At 36.9% G+C, this 22,999-nt stretch overlaps 1 protein-coding gene across 1 annotated transcript in view; it reads left to right on the plus strand.

Annotated features, from left to right (window-relative positions):
- NYAP2 (neuronal tyrosine-phosphorylated phosphoinositide-3-kinase adaptor 2) overlaps nucleotides 1–15,932 on the plus strand; it is a gene marked incomplete at both ends in the record, with an annotated part of 208,201 nt that extends 192,269 nt beyond the window's left edge. Inside the window, one exon of the mRNA XM_079781824.1 lies at nucleotides 15,705–15,932. Coding sequence (XP_079637950.1) covers nucleotides 15,705–15,932 — 228 coding nt within the window. The remainder of the gene's footprint in view (nucleotides 1–15,704) is intronic.
- Between the last annotated feature and the right edge of the window lie 7,067 nt (nucleotides 15,933–22,999).

Raw genomic sequence — 22,999 nt, forward strand, 5'->3', positions numbered from 1 at the left:
TGCCCTTCGTCCAGAAGCACTGCCCTGTCACCGTGACCCCTGACCTGTCATTGCTCTGTTGAATTTTCTCCTTTTTCTGTTTGAGACCAGGAAGCCCCCCACATGTGCCATCAGTAAATTGACAAGTGGGACTTTTGTTACATCCCATGTATATCTAAACCTGACCTCCTTGCAGCTTCTGGGAGCCGTGCATTGAGAGAGAACCAAAGGTTACATCTGGTCCGACTGCAGCGTCTTGAAGATTTGCTGATGTTTGCCAAGGGCAGGGGCACACTGGGGTTTAGAGACTTTGAACAGGAGGTATATTTCCAATAACATACTGATTTTAGAGTAGATTAAGTTTTAGTAAAGTAAGGGACAAAACTCTAGTTTTATGTGGTAAAAGGAGAGACAATGGGATTCTTAATTTCTATAGAAAAATGAATGATTATGTATTACTAGCTTCTCAATATGATTTTTTTTCATGGCCCCCATAGATTAGTTAATGATTTGCATTACTCAATGTTTACTAATGGTGAAACAGTTTCAATTGCTTTTCGCAAAACTTAGAACAAATTAATGACTTCTATATTCAGAGGTCACGTTCTTTCGAACCTTTTTCTAAAATTTCCTGGGAAAGAGGCAACTTTTCCTGCAATTTGTGAAACTTAACCAAAGTGAGTAAAAATAAAAATAAAGACCATTTATTTCTTCCCAGAATATTATATATTTTGAATTGCATGATAAAGTGTCAGATATAAGCATGGGAGGCCCAGAGTATTCTCAGCAGGAATATACTGATTTATGAAACATGTTGCTCATGACGATGGTGAGATTGGATGGTAATGTGCAGATGTGCAGAATCTCTGGGTTCAATTCTGGCTCAATTATCCTCTTGCTGAGTTCCATAGACAAATTACTTAACCTGTTTGACTCAGGTGTCTTATCTAAAAAATGATGGTAATTAAGACGAGCTGTAATTATAATCCTAAAGAGTATAGAATAATGGTAATTTATGATAAAATGGTTTTGAAAACATCATTGGTTTTGTTATCATTTCTCAACCCTCAAAGGACAATGAATAAATTATTTTATTCCTCTTCCAGCTAAGAGAATTATATTAAATATATTGTATGAGAAACTTGGCATGTATGTTCAGGAGAAAATATAGCTTAACAAGTATAGACATAATTACAGATTGCTTTTGGAGGCATGTTCTCATTTTTAAGGAATGCTTTAAAAAAGCAAGTACTTCATGTCAGAAAAAAAGGTTAAAATGAAACTATGAATAATTGCATATTTGGAATCATGGTCTTTGAAAGAAATAAAACTAACTAGTAAGTGAGATGTTTTGCACTAATTATAACATATGATACAGAGAGTGCCTTGTTTTTTTGTGATTTTTTTTGTGTTTTTTTTTTGTTTGTTTGTTTTTTACAATTTTGTCCACAGTGTTCATTAGAGCATTTGATAATTTTATTGAATTACATGGCAGGATGCAGAATCAATCAGCCTTGGCTTTGGACTCTCTTTCACCACCCAATTCTGGAACCTCAGTGTTCACCTGTAGTAGAGACACATTCACAACTGTGTTAGTGAATATGGATGGAGACACAAGATGAGATGGTGTATAAGGCTGTTACAAAGTGTTTACCGCACTGCGATGTTCAGTTGACCTCCTGTCTCTTTCCCTTGTTGTGTTAGACCCTGTCACACTTGATGAATGCTTGGATTCCTCAGTACAACCACTATAAACTTCAATGATTCCAATCAGAATGTGAATGGAAACCTCTAAAAGTTGTTTCCATGAAATTTGACCAAAAAACAAAGTATTTTCCATGGGTATTTTGAGCAGAGAACAAACTGTTGATCAAATTTAGAACTATGGAAAAAAAACACACTCTAGCTCTCTTAGGGTCCTGCCTTAGAGAGAGCTAGAGTGTGGAGCTGATTCTAGGACTTCATTACTCCAGCAAGGAGGGTTTGCAACTCATTCTTAGAGTCCGTCTTAATATCACTGCCAACTATGGCATTGCTCCCTGCATTATTCCACCAGCAATAATTTGTATTTTTCTAGAGTTCTAGTGCTCAATTTTCTCAGGAGCTTCAAAATTCTTTTAATTCAAGGAATTATATGGTAAACATAAATCTTTAAATAACAGAGATAACATCTTATATTTATAGAACTTTATTATAAGGATATGGTATATTTCATGGACCCCACAAAATCATATTTTTATAGAGGCTAGTATTTAAATTTTATGAAGTGGAAATCTGAAGCATTTTATAACCTCCTCAATGTCCCTCCAATGCAGTTCTAGTCTCTGAAAATGGGAAATGGATTATTTGGACTGTTAAAAGGGTGGGTGTGTTCCAAACCCACACATTCATTTAGAAAATGGTGCAAAGAGATAATCTCAGCACTGATATTGGGCAGTTCCCTAATTAGACATGTATGTCTCCTCAGCAGCCTTTTTAAAAATAGGAGGTAAATTATTGGAAAATAGCACTCTAAGCCATCCCACTGGAATGGAAGGCTTTAGTTTCTCTGTTGAGCACAGAACACGGCACATAGGACCTGCCTCTCCCAGACAACAGTTAGGTGAGCCTGTGGCCCTTTGTTTTTTGCTGCTTGAAGGGATATCCTCTTTGGCAGTAAGTAAACAGCCTGGGAAGCAGGAGGGAAGAAAGCGAGACTGAGACCGAGGACCTCAAGGCTGCCAGGAAAGGGACCATGTGTTGTACTCTTGACTTGGTAGATCACGGGCTACAAGTATGCTGCTGCTCCTAAGTTGATTTTGGTTTTTTCATACAAAGTGTTCATTTCCTCCGGCCTTTCCACACTGAACCTATGAAGATCTGAATAAATTAGGCAAAAAAAAAAAAAGTCCAGCTTCTTTTGAGGAAATCTAGTCACACTAAAAGTCCAATTAATATATGGTCAACATTACAAAGATTATTTTGATTCCTGGGCAGTAAGTGCTGAGTTTGAATTGGGATGAAAGGTCTCAAGGGTTAAGTAAAAGTAGCTGGACTTGGAACCACAGAAGGAAAGGACATGAACTTAGAGGGAGCAGTTAGGGAGGCACAGCCCCCAATGCCAGCAGCTGCCTGGGGGGGTGGGTGGGTGGGGGCACTAGATATGAGCACTTTCTCATTTTGATAGAGTCCATAGTACAGAACATATTTTTCTATTATATGAAAAGTTGCATTACCAGTGAAATGAAAAAATGGCAGTGGCACTTTGCATCAGCAATGAATGACAATGGGAACCAGATTGAACTGGAAAGACAAACTTACTGAAAGAAGGCAAAGAAACTCAGCTCCAGTCCATTGCTGTCCCAGGCCCCATGCTTCTCTATTTGTTAAGAAAGGCCAAAATCTAGATGTTTTTGCCTCCTTTTACCTCTTACTCCTCTCTTTCTCTCTCTCTCTCTCTCTCTCTCTCTCTCTCTCTCTCTCTCTCTCTCTCTCTCCCTTCCTCTCTCTCCCTCTTTCTCTTTCTCTAAGTATGTATAATTTAATTATTTGTGTGTTGTGGTTTTTTTTTCACATTGGTTCAAAAAATTTTAAATATTGTGTACTTTATGCAAAATACAATGTGACCCTGACTCAGCCCTGCATTCCACAGTCACGCCTTCTGGTCTTTTCTAACCTGAGGCCCAGGCAAGTGAAGTGACTTGCCCCAAATTAGTAAACAACAAAGCTCCTTCAGAACTGAATCCCTTTGATGGCCAGTGTGTTTCTGGTTCTGCAACAAAGTTGCGTTCATATAGGGCAATGCATTGTACTGGAGAAAAAAATGTATTCCATGTACTTTCCCAGCTGTATTCAAAGCTATAACAACTAAAGAAGATTGTTAGTTGTTTCAGAGATTATTATTAAAGTTTGCTCCTTGAGGATTAGAATATCCTGCTTGCCTCGCTCTCTTTTGCTAGATAAAACAAATGTTTACTGCAATGTGTCTCTTCCTAATTTATCTGTGGTCAAGTTTATATGCACTATTAAAAACCAATATTTTGTAATAAAATTAAACTTGAAATTAAATTAATGCTAATGTAAGTGATTAACAGAATATACTTAGTGGAAAACATCAATACATGTGTTGTAATTGAATTTTATCTTGTAATACTGTTTGCTCCTTTAGGGAATGTCTCTTTAAGGCATTCTACTTATAAACTCCTTGCTCATTTAAAAACATAAATTAATTCTGAAACCTGCTCAGAGGTTTTTTATCTTCCTTTATTACAAACAATTAGTTTAATCAATTAACAGCTGAAATTATATCTGTAGTCATTAGGTTTAATTGCTGAGAAATATGTCATGTCTTCTTTATTGGGAAAAATGTATCACAATTTTCCTATAGCCTTTTTACTTCCCAAGGGCAAACACTTCCTAATAATATAGTAAAAACCAAATCAAGAATATATACCTATATACATGTATACATATACATAATGATTTTAAGATTACATATGGTAGTGACTAGGGAAAATAGACATGATATATTTTTTTATATTTGGACATCTTTCCTCTGAAAAGCCCGATGCTGCATTTTGATACATAAATGTCATATTTCATATCACATATCATTTATGCTTATATTAGATGTCCTTCACAACTTTATACAAATTTTAATGCAGCAACTTTTAAGGCAATTTCAGACACTTGAGAGTTATATCACAAATAGACTATTTCTCATGCAATATTATCATTATTTTTAGTCATTTCCTTTTTCTGTCTCTTTACACAGAAGAATCCACATATTATATCTGTGTGTGTGCTTTGTGTGCATGTATAAAGATGCAAACAGCATGTTGCTCCCACCTGGATGGACAATGTATTGTTGGGTAGAGAGGTTTGAGCCTAGTCTTTCACCAGAAAGTGTGTGCTAAATCATATTCAATTGACAATTTGCATTTGTTGATACAAAGTTAACATGCTATTCTGACAATTTGCTTTTGCATTTAGTGGTCATCTTGTTACATGCAAATGTGCTGCATTTTAATTGTTTAAAACCTTCATTTTTCTAGTTGAAATTTTATTCTTAAAAATTCTGCTACCACCAGGAATTTGTAAAAAGATGATTTGCTGCAATTAACATCTTCTTTCTTGGTGGTGTGAAAACCAGGCATGACCTTTTGCCCTTATACAGCCTTTGTCTTGGGTTTTTCCCCCTAATGCAACTCATTCAGTAAGCTAACACTTTTGTGCCACCCAGTCAAGAGACTAACATCTCACCATACTTGTGAATATTCTTGTAAAAGCATAAATATGTGTGGGGATTACTGTATTGTTTGCTACCGTGAAACTGAATAATCATTATGTTTCATTAAACAAATATAAAAACCTTTTTTGAAGGCTGTCTGGAAGCCTACCATGTGAACATACACAGGCACATATGAACACATATACTCACATACTGCCCAAGAGTTCACATTTTAGCCAACCCTCAGGAGAGGCTGAATGCATACTAAGGTTTAGGGAGCATCAGCTTGTCATTTAACCTGAGTCAAAGGGCTAAGAATTCTGAGACCACAGAATTCAAAGTATTTGAATCCTTGAGACCCCATGGACTCAAAGACCCCCATGTCTGAGGGAGGTGTTTTCAGCTGCAAAACATCCAATACTATGACTCATATAGCATTGAGGGCTGTATTTGAAGGTAGATGCCTCTTGGGTTCAAAAATCCCAGAATATATATCCTATTTAATAAAAGTGAAACATGCAAATTGACCATACCTCCGCTACGCCCACAAGCCACACCCACCAGCCAATCAGGAGCGAGTATGCAAATTAACCCAACAAATATGGCGGCGGCCACAGAGCTGGAGAGAGCAGGAGGCTTGGATTGCCTGTGGCAATGGAGGAAGCCAAGCTTTCCACCCGCCCTGGCCTGCCCTGGCCTCCGCTCAAGGTTACAAAGATTCAATTATAGAAGATAAATAAGTCCCAACAAAAATGGCAGCAGCCACAGACCTGGAGCCAGCTGGAGGCTTGGGTTGCCCCTGGCGATGAGGAAGCCAAGCTTTCTGCCTGCCCTGGCCGGCCCTGGCCTCCGCTCAAGGCTACAAAGTTTCAATTATAGAAGATAAATAAATCCCAGATACCAGGGCCTCTGCTTGGGTCGCCAGGGGACGTGGCTGGCCTGCAAACCACCACAGGCCCCTTGCCCAGGACACCCCACTCCCCAAGCGAACCCCCTGATCCGGGACACCCTTCAGGGCAAACCAACTGGCCTCCACCCATGCAGCAGGCCTCTATCCTATTTAATAAAAGGGTAATATGCAAATTGACAATCAATCCAACACACAAGAAGGCTTCCCCCATGTGGTCAAAGATGGCTGCCCCATGTGGACACAAGATGGCCACCACAAGATGGCCAGCAGGGGAGGGCAGTTGGGAGGGACCAGGCCTGCAAGGGAGGGCAGTTGTGGGTAATCAAGCCAGGAGGGGAGAGCAGTTGGCAGGGACCAGGCCTGCAAGGGAGGGCAGTTGGGGGCGATCAAGCCTTCAGGGGAGGGCAGTTAGGGGTGACCAGGCTGGCAGAGGAGGGAAGTTGGGGGCAACCGGGCCTGCAGGGAAGGGCATTTGGGGGGGACCCAGGCCTGCAGGGGAGAGCAGTTGGGGGGACCAGGCCTGCAGGAGAGGGCAGTTGGGGGGAACCAGGCCTGCAGGGGAGGGCAGTTAGGGGTGACCAGGCCTTCAGGGGAGGGCAGTTAGGGGTGACCAGGCCAGCAGGGGAGGGAAGTTAGGGGCAATTAGACTGGCAGGGGAGCAGTTAGGCATCAATCAGGCTGTCAGGAGAGTGGTTAGGGAGTGATCAGGCTGGCAGGCAGAAGTGGTTAGGGGCAATCAGGAAGGCAGGTAGTTGAGCAGTTGGGAGCCAGCAGTCCTGGATTGTGAGAGGGATGTCCGACTGCCTGTTTAGGACCTACCTATATCGGGCCTAAACGGGCAGTCGGACATCCCTCGAAGGGTCCCATATTGGAGAGGGTGCAGGCTGGGCTGAGGGACACACCCCCCCGTGTACGAATTTTGTGCACCGGGCCTCTAGCATATATATATGAAAACACTCAGAAAGCATTGAACTTCTAGTTTTCTCTTTGTTTATTTTTTCATTCATTCCATGAACACCTATTTCATACTTCCACTGTGCTAAAGGCTAAGGAAGTAAGGATTAACAACCGAGCCCCATCTTCAAAAAACTTACAATCTATAGGGAGTAGAGGAGTTATATATTTTTGTGTCTACTTTGTAGTTGATCTAAATTATTAGTCCTCCCAACAAACATGAGGTCTTATTGTTTTCATTTTACAGGTAAAGAAACAAGGTGTCAGGAAGGTTAGGTGACTTAGCCCAGATCTCACAACTAAGTGGTAAAACCAGTTCATGTTATTTATTGTATCCACCTATACTGTCTCCTAAGAAAGAAGGAAATAAAACATGCACACAAAAATAGGACTATTGTTATTAAAGAGGGATGGTATTGGAAGACCTTGGCATCAGTTATAATTGTCACTGTTTAGCAGGGAAGTTAAAACCAATATATGCCCTTGAAAGTGACTTGTGACCCAGGGTTTGATTAAAGGATGTCACTGTAAAACTGAAGAGTTAGGTGTTTTCTTCATTTTTGCAGACAGAGAAAATGAGCAAGCTATGTTAAATTGAAACTCTAATTTGTCTTTATATCCATGCAATTGTAAGACTTACTAACTTATGTTTAAAACCTTTCTGATGGATGAGTTTTACATAATTGATCATGCAAGCAAGCACAGATGTGTAAAAACAAATAACATATATGGTTTAAAATACCAACACATAATGTTTTTCATTACATGTCTAGTAATTGATCAGAAGTGGCACACTGAGGGGAGGGTCTTAACATGCAGAAAAAGAAGGGTGGGAGTTAATACATACTCATAGTGTTTCATTCAAAAGCAACTCTGCAATCAAGACATGCTTCTCATGTTATCAATATATCTATCTCTAAAAGCTAAATTTAGATGTGAAATAAACACCACAATTCCAGTACATGCCTCAGGTGTAAACTTGTCTAACTATTATTTCATAAGACATAGGTTCTGAGTCAACATTGCTGATAAATGAGCAAGGATCATAAGAGAATACTTAAAAATATTTAATCAATATATCAGACTTAAAGGTGAAAAAATAATGCAAAAATCTATGCTAAAAGCAAAAGCTATACCAAAGGTGCTATTATTTTAAGCAATATCATCAATGTCTAAAAGTTAGGGGCATTTCCTACATAATCTTTAATTCTCATAATATCTCACGCATGAAAAAATGGTAAATAACTTGGACAACATCACAAAAGTGAGATCGAAAGCCAGGGTCAAATGTGCATGCTTACGTTATCTGTTCAAATAGCTTCATTCTGACCTTGATACAAAGGGGAAAAAATCTTTAAGTGTCCACTCATCTTCCTGGCTTTGAATTTGTGCTTTTGAAAGTTCAATAAGTGGTGTTTATAATAATTATAAAGTCAAATGGATTATTTAAGTGGACCTTTTAAATGTTTGCCATATAAAATACTATGATATTGGGTCACCTGTATGTGCTTTCAAAATATCAATCATACCTAATAAAATGGTAATATGCTAATTACCATCACTCCGCTACGCCCACGATTGGGCCAGCGGGAGGCTGGGGGCCGGGACTCCGGGTGGCCGATTGGCTGGCGGTAGGAGCGGGGGGCGGGGACTCGCGAGTCCCCGACCCCCGCTCCTCCCGCTGGCTTAAACTGTGGGCGCTGCTTAGGCCGGCGCTGCGGAAGACGCTGGTGGCGGAACTCAGGGTGACCTATTGCGTGGCTGCTGGCACCAGTTTTCCGCCAGCAGCAGTTTTCCTCTGGCCACCCGCCGGATCGGAGCGCCTCCCGGTCGGAGTTCCTCTCGGGGTGGCCGATCGTGCTGGGGGGAGGCGCTCTGATCGGCGGGTGGCCAGAGGAAAACTGCTGCTGGCGGATAACTGGTGCCGGCAGCCAGGTGAAGGAAAAGTCTATTGCACGAAACTTCATGCAACGGGCTCCTAGTTATTATATAACTAATACAAAGAGAAAGCCTTACTCATTCAAACCAAAAGACTTTTTTTTCTCTGTAATGATCAAATAATATGGATTTAATCACTTTTTATTTGACAATTAAGTAATAACATGATTGTGAATTTGCTGGCCCATTCAGTTTATTATAACCCTTCCATCTCAATGTTTTGTCAATTTCAAAAAGATTTTTGAGGGTCTATATTATATAAATCTGACTCCTTTTCAAAATATAGTTGGGAAAAAATGAAAATAATTCACAAAAATTATTTTTTTAAAAAGTTCTTGAAACAAATTTTCTATAGAGCAAAACACCACTGCAGGGTTATTGAAACAAGGGTTTGACCAAACCTCTAATCTAGAGAACTTAAGCCAGGTTATCTACTTATTTCTTTAATTCCAACACCTCTATTTCCTTACAATGATGGAATCATAAAATGTATCGTTAACATGCCAAATAATTTGTCTAAACTAATTGTCGGAGCTGATTTAAAATCTAAGTGTCATCTTTATAATTTATCTAATGAGCCAAATTTGATATGAAAAATATATGAGGGCATATAAGTCAGTGCTCTGGGTTTAGTTTTAGAGCCCTTTTTATAATACCAATAGTGATGCTATCTTTTTTTTTTTTGTCTTCAATCAGGCAGTTTTAGTAGATACATATTTTAAAGGTGAATTATATTTACTAGTACTTGGTAGGTTAGCAAACTTATTCAGTATAGGGGAAGACAGTAAATACTTTAGGCTTTGTGGGCCCTATAGTCTCTGTCCTAACTACTAAACTCAATAGCATCAAACAGTCATAGACATCAACAAATGGGCATGTCTATTGCCAGGTAAAACTTTATATACCCTGACATTTGAATTTCATATAATTTTCATGTATCACAAAATAGTATTTTGTTTTTTTCAACTACTTAAAAATATTTGGGAACTGGGTTGAAGGTTGTCAACCTCTGTTACCTTGACGATCTCTGTAAAAAAGCTGTGGTGCTTATATGTTTGTTCTTTATGTAGTTTTGGTTAATAATGAATCCATTTCTCTGCCCACTGAATGGGAGAGGGAGAACATTTTCAGTGAGAGTGTTAACACCTCTGGCTAGCCTCAGGACCCTTAATGATAGGGACAGCCCAGATGTAGGTGACTCGCTCCCTCCCCTAATTCTTGAAGAAGTGGCTTCCCCTTCTTGAATCACACCAGCTGTCCTTCATGCCATTTCCTGGATACATTTTCTGTAGGATAAGGAAAAATTTCAGAGAAATGTGGTAACTCCTGTTTCATTTTCAGCCAAATTAAAGTTTACATTCCACACCCCCCCCCACCTTGCTGAAAATGATAATTTCTCCTAAAATGGGTTATCCAGGTGGGAGAAGTTGGCACAGGAGAGAGCATGGAACTGATAGACTTTTCCCCTCAGAGCATCTGAAAATTAATATTGATGCATGTCTATTGTTTAAGACATTAAATTTTATTCACAACAGTCAAGGCTCACAGTTGAACTTATTCTGAGGCCAACAAGGCACATGCTTGATATTGCCCCCAATCTTCCAAATCTCTGAATGAAGGATTATCATTTATATGCAATCTCATGGGGCACGAAAGTCAAAGCCAATAGAGACATGCATGCTTGTAGTAGTTCTATTCCGGTATCATTTTTAATACTGAAATGCTCCAACTGCTTATTTCAGTATATGTTTTCTCTTTATTATTTACATATTTGGGAAAATGGAATAACTTAAACAAATACTATAGAGATTTATTTTTGGACAATATTACTGTTCCTTTGTACTTTGGATGGTTTTACTTGGTATTGGGAAGTACTTAGTTTATTTTTTAGGGAAAGTAATTATTGAAATAATTTCAAGACTCCTCACTTGTGCTATTCCTGAGGGGTGGAAGGGCCAGAAGACAGGTCATTAACAATGTGTCAGACTTTATAGTTTTTCAGTCTCTTTGTACATTTTACTTCACTGCTTCCTACAGCCATGTGAAGTATGATGTTCCAATTTACATAATATACATGTAAAGTATGTACAGTATACATAAAATATATATGTGAAGTATATAGAGTATATATGTAAGTATATGTATATATGAAATATATGTATACAACGTCTATATAAAGTACGTACAAGTTCAGAGAGATATATGACTAGAATGTCACAAAACAATTGAGATCCCAAAGTCATTTAACTCTTTCTATTACACCATGTTGTTTCCATCTAAAGAATGGAAGCTATGGTTATATATTCTTTGGAAAGAATTGAGTCCCATACTGTGATTTTAATATATATATATAATTTTAAATTTATAAAAATATCTCAAAGAATGTACAGAGGTTTCTTTATACCTCACACCCAGTTTCCACTATTGTTAATATGGTACATTACCATAATGCATTTGTCACAACTAATGCATCAGTATTGATGAATTATTGCTAAAGCCCATAGTTGGATTTCCTGTTACAGGATGCCACATCAATTAATTTTAGTCAGCATGTCTCCTTTCCTTCTCTAGACTATGACAGCTTCTTGGACTTTGCATATTTTGTATGACCTTGAGTGTTTTGAGGATTGCTGGACTGATATTTTATAGAGTATCCTTCTAGTTAGGTTTGTTGGGTCTTTTTCTCATAGTTAAATGGAGTTATGGTTTGGGAGAAGAAGACCACAGAGGTAACTTGCCTTTCTCAACACATCAATAAGGGTGCATACTCTCAATATCACTTGTTACTGTTGATCACCTGGTTGGGGTAGGTTGTGTCTGCCAGGTTTCTCGACTATGAAGGTACTCTGTTCCCCCTTTCATACTATGCTCTTTGGAAAGAAGTCAGTGTGTGTAGCCTATTCTTAAGGGGTGTAGATCTATTATTTACTTCCTTGAGGAGGAGCTTCATTTGATTTTATTTCTATGGACTTATGAGTCAAGAATATTGCCTCTGATGAATCATGTTAGTATGAAAATCTTATCCAAAAGATGTGTGTTAATATTAATTGAACAATTGTTTGCGATCGCCTCTCAAGATATACTTACTTGCCTGTGTATGTTTTTATTTCATGCCTTCATGGTATACATAATAAACACATTTGGATTAAAGACAAGAAACAAGGCCACTTGATTAAATAGCTAAACTAGAAGAGTTTATTTACTGGGCTTAGTTTCAAATTAGTTGTAAATCTACTCCCAGAGTTCTCTTAACTCCAGGGGGAAGTGGAATGGGATTTTATAGCTAAATTTAAATTGGGTATGAAGAATTTGATAATAAAACAAAAAATAAGAAAGTATGAAATAATTCCTGGGTAGCATTCTTAATACACTTCATATAATTTCTAAACATACTATCTATTTTGTCTAAATGAATGAATTAAAGAATAACATCTTACTATCAGGATGAAATGTAATTTTTAGACACATTTTAGAGAATTTGGCCATGTAAATGGCCATAGTAGTAACATTGGAGTTCAACCTGTGTGAATTAAAAAGTAAGTGTACCCTCCAGAAAATAATATTTAAAAATATGTAGTATTTAAAAGTAAATTCTATATCACACTTGATATATTTGTAAAAATATTTAAAATGTTGAAAAATGTAATTGGCTATTTTCTAACAACCTGTCTTTGAATTCTTAGAATATTTACTAGTAACTCTCTTTCATGAGTTGGACTATGCTTTCTTGTGGAATTTGTATTGAAATTTTCACCAAAAGAAAATAGGTCAGTCTGAAAAAGAAAAAGTGGTTGCTTTTCTTCTATTAATGTTTTAAACTAAATCAACCAAATGAATATATAAGTATTCTAAAGTAAAAATGTAAATAATATGAAAAAAACTATACTTTATAACTTCACTCTTAAACTTCTTTTTAGATTTTTAAAGAATATATTATTCTTAACAAATTGACATACTTACACAGCATAAACTTCTCATGGACTAAAACCACATACTTATTATAGGTGTGGTGATATGGTTATGCACATATGAAATATTATGATAACTGTGAAATATATTGGTGTGAGAATTAAACCAGGAAAATTATTTTGCAGTGACATATAATGATTTGCAGCCTAAAGTATTAAAAAATAAGTAATAAATGAGTGAATGTTTGTGAGAAGCAGTAAATACAATGCAAATATTGAAGTAATGCTATAAATATCTTATCCGTAGTGTTTCCTAAGAGGCAACAAAAACTGCTAGTGATGTTGGCATCTATTCACGCATAACATTTTTTTGGGGGAGCTCAATCACTGTTCAGCATGTTGGGGCTACTGCGCTGAATGAGATTTGGGGCCTACCTTCTGGGAATTGGGTGTTATCAATTCCATTTATAAGTTTATTGTCATAATAAATTTTGTTTGTATTTCCACCATTTTAGAGTTACTGTATTTTTATTGCATAGATTAATTTATAAAATATTATAACCTTTTTGAAAAATTTCCAAGCAACTTTGGCAATCTCCTATTGGGACAAAAGCCTGTTGGTTATATTAACTCTTCAAACACACAGGATTGCATTTAGAAAGTGAACACCCATGGTCAAGGTCCTGAGCTAGGAGCCAGAGGACATCAAAAGGCATAAAACACAGCTCATCCTTTCAAGGAATTTTATATTAAGTTAGGCACATACCAGTACAAGAACTTCAAGAGTATTATTTTGGGGATTCTGCTAAATCGCTTGATTTTGTTTTATTTGATAAGCACTTTTTACTGACTCATAAAGCCATAAATATATTTGCATTCAGAGTAGCATCTGGGAACAGTAGTACATACAACAACAGCTATTATTATAATTTCTAAAGAATATTCAGGAGATAAAAGCATGATGTAGTATAAAGAATATTCATTTTCCACTCAAACATATCTGAGTTTCATATGTCTATATCACAACTAATAAGCTGTGACCTTGATCTAGTGCCTTAAATTCTCCAAGAGTCAGTTTGCTCATTTGTAGTATGTAGATAAATCCTAACTTTCAGTGGATCTGGGAGGGTTTAATGTGACGCATATAGAGAGAGCTCTTTGCACATGCTTGACAGAAAGCAAGTGTGGAAAACTAGGTATTTGTCAGTATTAAAACAATAATTCTTGGTCAATGCCTTAAAGCGACTTCAGCCCTCATCGTCCCAATATGCCAAGTTTGTGGCTTCCATCCCCAGTCAGGGCCCATGCAAGAATCAACCAATGAATACATAAATGAGTGAAACAACAAATCAAAGTCTCTCTCTCTCTCAAAATCAATAAATAAAAATGAAAAAGCCACTTCACTTTCATTATGCAATTTAATCCTTACAGCACTTCTGAAATTGAGATATTATCAATTCAGTTCATCAGATAGAGAAGCCAATAAGTGGAGTGCGTAGAGGAAATTCGACACACCTAGGATCTGGATCCTCATCCTTTAGCTCTCGGTCCTGCCCTCTCCATAAAAGATTAGGTATTTGATATTGCCTTGTTCACACCAAAACCTATGTGCTTGACATTTGTAAAGATATAACTTCTTGAAGTCTTAATGTTCTCATCTTAGTACAATGAAGGCATTGTGCTAATTTGCCTTTGAATCCTTTTCAGTTCTGTGTGTATTGAGAATCAGTGTAGTATAGTTGTCAAAGGCATGGGTGTTGGAGATGAACTCTGGGGTTCCAATCCTAACTGCCATTCCTTGGCTCTGTGACCTCAGTCAAGTTACTATATCTCTCTGTTTCATTTTACTCATCACTGTGAATAATAAATAGTACTTTCTTCAGAGCATCATCATTGTGAGGAATAAATGAAGTATGCTATGCATAGTACTTAGAATGGGATATGGTATAAAGTAAGCAATAGGTAAGTATTTGCTCTGATTATTATGCTAAAAATGTAACATCAAATTCAGAAACTCCAAGTGAACTATTTTACCCTTCCTAGTTATAAAGCAGATTTGCTACATAATTAAGTGTAAACTCCCCCATCCTGGGTTAATGGCTTAATTACATTGCTGTCTTTAATTCTATATGCTATTTATAAACAAGCCCATGTTTTATTTCAAGAATGCAAATGTTCATTAAAATCCATAAAACATAGACATATTGAGACCTATAAGACAATGGGGTCAATATAGAATATTTGGCAAATGGCTTAAAAGGATAAAAACAGTTTTATTTCTATATTGTGAACTTTTACAACATACTGGAAAATATTTATGCCTAAGTTATCTATAATAATAAAAGGGTAATATGCTAATTAGACCAGACGTCTTTCTGGATGTCATTCCAGGTGTCCTTCCAGACAAAGCTAGTGGCCGGAGGGAAGCCCGGGTCCCGGGTGCCAGAGGGAAGCTGGTGCTGACAGCTGGGGGAAGGGAAGGAAGGCCTACTTTTGCATGAATTTCATGCATTGGGCCACTAGTTGTTTAATAATATCACAATGTTTACTAATTTAAGTAGAAATTTTATTTATAGTTTCCATACTTTAATTTTGCTTTGTAAGATTTTCAAGCAGCTGACATTTTTAACCTTTTGCACTCGGATGTCGAGTGTGACTCGACACGGTTAGCATTAGAATAAAGGAATCGAGAAAAAAGCAAGCAAGTGCAAAGGGTTAAAACAACTACTAGCACAGTGCAAACAACAACAAAAACCTGCTTTCATTCCATTCTTTTGTTCTGTATTCACTCTTTCTTTTTTGCTAGGTGGCATGCATGCAGTGGGTTCATGGAGACCATACAATGCTTGAGATGATTGAGAAAAAGCGTTGCTTGTGCAAGGAAATAAAGGCTAGACAGAAAACGGAAAAGGGCCTTTGCAAACAGGATAGCATGCCTATCCTGCCCAGCTGGAAGAAGAATGCAGGTGCAAAGAAGTACAGCCCTCCACCCTATTCTAAACAGCAAACGGTATTCTGGGATACTGCCATATGACTGTGTACAGGATGGCGTGAGCTCCACATGACTTAATGTGAAGAGGGAGGTCGACTCATCATGTGCTAAGTATCTTTTCTGTTGGAATGGAACATCAGCACTTCCCTGGAAAACTCATGGGAAGCTGCGCTTACTCATGGCAAGTGCAAAATAAAATGTATATTTCCTTGCAATTAAGGCACACTTATTTATCACGGATTATTTTGAATCCAGGAAGAGATTAAGATGTACATATTTTACTAGTTTATGGGTGATACCTGAAATAATACACAATATGCGTATATAAATGACAGAAATATCAAGAGTTTTACTATATGATATAATTTTGGTATTAACTGGTTTGTTATCTTCTCTTTTGTATATGTAATCCCTTGATGCCTTTTATTATTAATTTTGCAGTTAAACTATTTTTTCTGCCCATATTTGTCTTCTGTACAAGAGCTCACAGCTATAAATCATGTTCAATCACACTATATATGATCTGGTGCTAGTAAAGTATAAGTTGAATATCATAGTCATTAAGAAAACATGTTGTTTCGTAAGTTTTTAAGAGTCTAACAGGGAATGAATGCAAGCGTGATGCTTAATTTGGATGTCCACATTACAACGACACCAACATTTTTGCTACATTGGCTTTCTAAGAATTTCTCTTGAACATCATCTTGATATTAAGCAATGGTTAGTCAGACTCCACATAAAGTTATTAGGATATCTTTGGACATCCCAGCAGAAAATATTTCCTTCAGAAATGACATTAGGGACACCCGTCCTTGCATCATTGATCTGATTGGAGGAGACCAGGGTTCACTGTGACAAGGGAAGCAACAAGGAATCAAAAGCTAAATAAAGAGTGAGACTACATTCAAGAAGCTGAGACCTGTGGCATTGCAGCCACTGCGATCACTATTTCTAAGTAACTTCTCATGTGTCTGTTTGTCCCCCCCTCCCCGCCCCAGAAGATGAGAAATAAATATTTAACCAGGTGCGTTTACAGATTTTAGTACACTAAATGTCAATCTTCCTCAAAATTTAGGTCTATTAACGAAATGGTATTTTCTTGTACATTTTTCACCCTAGTTATTACCACATTTTTAGGTCACAATCTTCTGTGCATGAGTATCACACCCATTCCCACTAATTATGACACCATGACCAAAGAATTATGACCACTTGTTTATTTCATTTTCTTTCAAGGAAGAAACAGGAAATGCAGGGGATTGGGGATGGGGTGGATTCAATTTTATGAGGTGGTAAAATTTAAGTTAAACAAATTATATATATCTTTTAAGAATAGCTTGTTAGTTGAATATAAATATTGCCACAAATGAATAAAAAGGAAACTATCACATATATTTTGTATATTTAAATTACTATTTATGCTTCTTAAAATTGACAGTATGTGGTTCTTTAACAATCAATTGAGTATTATATTTCTGAGAGACAAGGTATGTGTTTGAAGTTATTGTCATAGTGGTTTTCCTTGTAAGGGTTTTGACAGCAATAGTGCAGTGTTGCTCAATAAAACCAAATATAGCAGGAGTTAGGGAACTTTTGTAATCTATATTCCTAAAAATCTAGTAATACTTTATCAGTAATAGTTCCTTTTAAGCCTTTGAAATCTTATAAGATAATTTTTTAATATTTTATAATTAATGTATATTTTGATGTCCAATTAGAATTCTGAAAAAAAATAAGGAAAAAGGTAAGTGGGAGCATGTGTATTTGTCATGTGTGCACATGTGTGCGTGAATGAGGACTCAGTGGGAGAACTGTGTACATAAAATGCTTTCTAAAGTTTTAGGTTTTGCTTGTATACCTGAGGTGGTAAAAACAAAAAAAAAGCAGAACCACAATTTCAGGAAATCTCAGAGGGATCTTAAGGAGCTTAAATAAACCCTGTTGCCATATTTCACCAGTTATGAAACACAGTAAGTCATGGGACACAAATCTGAGTGATAAAAATGTATTAAGATAAAATCATAATTAAAATAAAATGTATTAATAACCCAAGTTGTTATGCTGATTCAAGTCATAAGGACCACATACACTCAAGCCAATCAATCAGACATAAGACATCAGTTCTTAGCATCTTGATTATGATCTTGGTTTATTTGTCTATTCAGGCTCCATAGGGTCATGATTGGATAATTCCCTTGAACTTTATATTTAGGTAACATGCGTAAGTGCGTTTTTCAGATGCCGATCTTTTCCATATTTCTCTGACTTCAGCAGACTTTTTTAATACTGGCCATTTGTCAAGAAGGAAACAGGTACTGACATGATTTGGGCTAGATTTAGCCATTCCCATTTATTCTGCCCAACTTACTCTGTTGCCAAGTTTCACCTACTCCTTATTTTTATTTATTTTTAAATACATTTTTATTGATTCCAGAGAGGAAGGGAGAGGGAGAGAGATAGAAACATCAACGATGAGAGAGAATCATAGATTGGCTGCCTCCTGCACCCGCCACACTGAGGATGAAGCCCGCAAACAGGGTGTGTGCCCTGACCAGGAATCAAACCGTGACCTCCTGGTTCCATGCTCAACCACTGAGCAACACTGTCTGGACATCAGATACTCCTTTTTTAAAACAAGTTATTTTCTAGAATGGTAACTTGTTTGAAAATTTCATCTTAGGCCACTGTTTCCGTTTAATTTCTCTCAATCTTACTTTCAGTGGGAACTAATGGAAAGATCTGGAGAAGCGGCTTCATGGATTTTGGCTCAAGAACTGTTACTATGTGCCTATCCCTCTGTCCGCTCTGGCTTAGCCTGTATGGCAATAGCAAGTCTATAGTGGATTTCCTCTTAGTATATACTTCTTTGTGTGGAGGGAAAATGTGGATAGGAAAAAAAAAAAATGGAGCTTACTTTCTCATGGTCGTCAATTAGGACACTTCAGTCTATGACTTTGGTCAGAAGATGAAAAAAAAAAAAAAATCCACCTCCAGCCAGGACAGCATTGAATGGCAAAGCTCATCTTTTTTTTTGCAGTGCCAAAGAACAGGTCTTATCCTGGCATGGTTAGCAGATGGAAAGCACTCAGACCTATGAAAACATGGTCTTTTCACAGCAAATTTTAGAGACACAGAATTTTATTGGCTGTCAGCCAGATGCTTTTATATGTGAGAAACTTAGCTGAGAAGAGACAAATCAAATCCTGCATTTCTGCGCAATCCCAGTAGCCAGCACACTTGGAGGTCTATCAGGGGTTCTTTACGGAAACACTGCCCCCTTTGCCCTGTGTTCATGCTGTTGAAGCACGTGTGGAGTGAAAAGTGACTGATCTGTGTCAGTGAGCGTTGCTCTCCTCCCATATAACAATGCTGGGAGAGTGAAACAAATAAAACAGTGGGAGGTTAACATTTGTAGTTTTACAGAATATTCACCTTCAAATACATAGCAATTGTGTGGATACAACCAGATAGAACTGCACTTTTCAAAATAATGACACCGGGACTTCAGAGACACTGAGGTTCCAGAAAGTTTCCTTTGACTGCTCTGGAGAGGAGAGAAACCTTTTTCTTACCACATTCTGGCTTTAGCCTCATCCTCACACACCTTTTGGGTTGACCCTTTTGAGTGAGGTTAATGAGCAAGTCAAAAACACTGAACAGCCCTGTTAGGATATCATTTTAACTAATTAAACAAGACATCTACACAGTGCACATACAATGCAGTTTTCATATTACTTACATGTTAAGGTGAGCCACTTGCCTATAGAAAAGAGCCTGTAAGCTAATTATGGCTACCTATGAAAATAAGCAGAGTCCTATGATTTAAGCAGTAATCTGAGATGAGAAATAATTCACCTTTGTGAAGGAATAGAGGTAGAATAAAATAGCAATTTGTAACTCATTATGTCCCAAACTTAAATGGAAGTGAAAGAAAAATGGTACTTATAGTATTTAAGATAGTTAACTGTAGAATGTGAACAATTTATTAATCCATTACTCATTTAACAGTTCACTGTTGAGCAACTTATGTATCAGTTATTTACAAAAATTGTGAAGTATTTGGCATTAAATATTCAAAAAGATGTGGCCCTGCCTTTAATGAGATTAATTAGGCAATCATTAATATTTTCAAAACGAAGTCGATTGTTTTTAAGAAGATATACAATATCACATGTGCTTGACATCACTTATGTGTTTATATATGGTATTCTCTTTTCTTTCAGACCCAATGTACAGTCAAAATAAACTACTAAAACATAGTAAAGTCAATGTCTAAGTATAAAATATGTTTATGTGTAAGCCTCTATTTGTGCACATAGGATACGTACCGCTGTCTATCAGTAAATCAGTAAGATGATAGCAAGTTTTGCTATGTTGGACTTGAACACTATTGCTTGGGATTTAGATTAATTTATAACCTTTCGATATTTGGGTCAATTACATCATAGCAAAGGTGTTTAATCTGGAACAATAATGTCTGTACATTTCCATTTAAGTGTTATATAAGTTCAAATTTAAGGGGAAACATCTTTACAGAGATATTGTTGGATTTATTTCCCAAGTATATATGACAACATTTTTGAAGTGTTCAGTTGTTCTCAAATGTGACTGGGTTTGCCTACCCTAAAAGCATTTACATTTACACGTGTATACAGGCACATACAGTATACATACTGTATATAATATATAGGGAAATGTTTAGTATGCACTTCTTTGGTTTGGAACTCAACATTTGTAGTGTAGCAGTTCGTGTAAAGTGCACTGTGATTATAAAAATCAAAGCACAGTAAAGTCACAGGTCTTGTTATCTTGCACTAAAAATGTGTTTACGTATTTAGCAATTGTATGTTTACTTTCTTGCTCTTTTCAAGAAATTGAAACAGATAGCTATTAAGAAAATTATATAAAATAATATGTTTTTTAGTGGATAATGGCACTACATTTTTAAAAGACAGGGTTTTTAAAGAAAACCATTTACCATCCATTCCAAAATGACATGTTTACCATATCTAAAAATCTGAATGTCATTATTGCATTTTTCATAAACTTGTCAAGTATGTGCCTGAAAAAATGTGCAAATAAGCATTAGATAACAGATTTCTCTACTCACGTGTTGGTAGCCATTTCTATATACAGAATAATATAAACATTGATGTTTTAATTTCTCTTAATTTTTGTACTTGGTTTTTTTAGGTAACATGTAATTATAAATGTACTTTGATACTACTGAAGTAACCAGATGTTGTTTAAAAACAAATTGTTTTCTTTAGTGCACTGACAATATTTTAAATACTTTTGTGCTTATTTATTTGTGCTCCCGTGTAATTATAATAAAAGCAATAGTTTAAATTAGTTGACTTTGTTGTGGCTGGTATTTATTCATCAAGAAACAAGATTATTTCCTAGCCAGTTTGGTTTAGTGGATAGAATGTCGGCATGCTGACCCAAGGGTCCCGGGTTCGATTCTGATCAAAGGCACCGCACCTGGGTTGCAGTTGCAGGCTCCTCCCAGGCCTGGACCTGGTCGGGGCCGTGCAGGAGGCAACCAATCGATGTGTTTCTCTCACAATGATGTTTTTTTCTGTCTTTCCCTCTCTCTTCCCCTCTCTCTAAAACTCAATAGAAAAATATCCTTGGGTGAGGATTAAATAAAAGAAAAAGAAACAAGATTAGAAAGAACTCTTTCAAAGAAAAGTGCACACATCTTCTACAGCTGCTCATGAGACACATGGCGTGGGTGAGTACTGAGGGCCTGGTCTTCAATTTAGTTATGTGACCCCCAATTGTCCTCAATCACCACTTGGCTTCAGTATGCACCTAATTCCAATTAAATGACTCAGCATGTTTCAAAAGTGTGCTGGAGGCATTAAAGAAAAATTTCCATCAATCCTAGACCTGTGCATGCAGACATAATATTTATTGGAAGGGTACTTAGCATGCCGATTTATTCAGTTAAACTTCTATACTTTAAATAGTAAGTAAGTTAGTATGTTAAATGTTACTACCTCACAGATTTCAATGGGCAAGGGGAAAAGCTCTAGAAATCACTAAAAAACCTCTCAGTAATACTAGTATATGAACTATTCCATCATGCTGCCCTTCCCTCATCTCTTCAAACAAAATACACATCCATCAATATATAGTTAAGAGACTGGAGTCACTTTATCAACCAGAGATGTGTGATTTAGATTTTTAGGAAACCCTTAGGTCCATGGGCTGTTTGGATATATTTTGATAAAATTAAACTTCTTGAAAACTTAAGCACATATGTCCACATGGAAATGAGTAGATAGATAATAGAAAGTTAAATATAACTGTGAAAATAATCAATTTATACCCTCTCAGCTCCAAATCTTCTCCCTCAACCTGGCCTGTTGTGTTAAAATGGATCTGGACTGTTTTTATAGTTTTCCTTTGCAACTTGTTTTTTTAAGATTTGTCAGCAGAGATGATGGAGAGAGACAGCCTGAAGAAGGGACTGTCTCTCCCATCCAGCCAGTAGGATGTGTGTGGATGATCCAAGTAACTCCCACTCCATGAGTTTCAGTGGCATCCCAAAGGGATGTTTCCAGTTTTACCACAGTCCATGGACCAGCTCTCACCCAAGGCAACTCAGCAAACTACTCTGCCTTCCAGGGGACCACAACCTTACCCTTTCTAATGAGGACTGAATTCCAGCAGGAATTTAGTTTTCCTTTTTAATTTTTTAATGTTTATTTTATAAACAAGGAAACACATTTTTCAGAGTGGTAGAATAATCTGCCCAGGACCACTTATGTATTTAGTGGCAGAGCAAGGAATTTAAATCTGGCTTTAAAACTAATTCACTTTCTATCACCTTGCTTTGCCCATAGTGAATACTAATTTAAGTAAATGCCAAATGGCACTGGACAATACTTTAAAATCATGAGAATGTAAATTTTCACAGGGTAAACACTTGTGAATGGGAACTATATGAGTCGGTGTTCTCCAGAGAAAGAGAACCAATAAGTTTATATATACATTATATATACTAGTATATACTAGTATATATGCATACATATATGTGTGTGTGTGTATACACTGAGTGGCCAGACTATTATGATCTCTGAATGCATAATAATCTGGCC

This window comes from Cnephaeus nilssonii (genome assembly GCF_951640355.1).
Source record: "Cnephaeus nilssonii genome assembly, chromosome: 10".
NCBI classification, from domain to species: Eukaryota; Metazoa; Chordata; class Mammalia; order Chiroptera; family Vespertilionidae; genus Cnephaeus; species Cnephaeus nilssonii.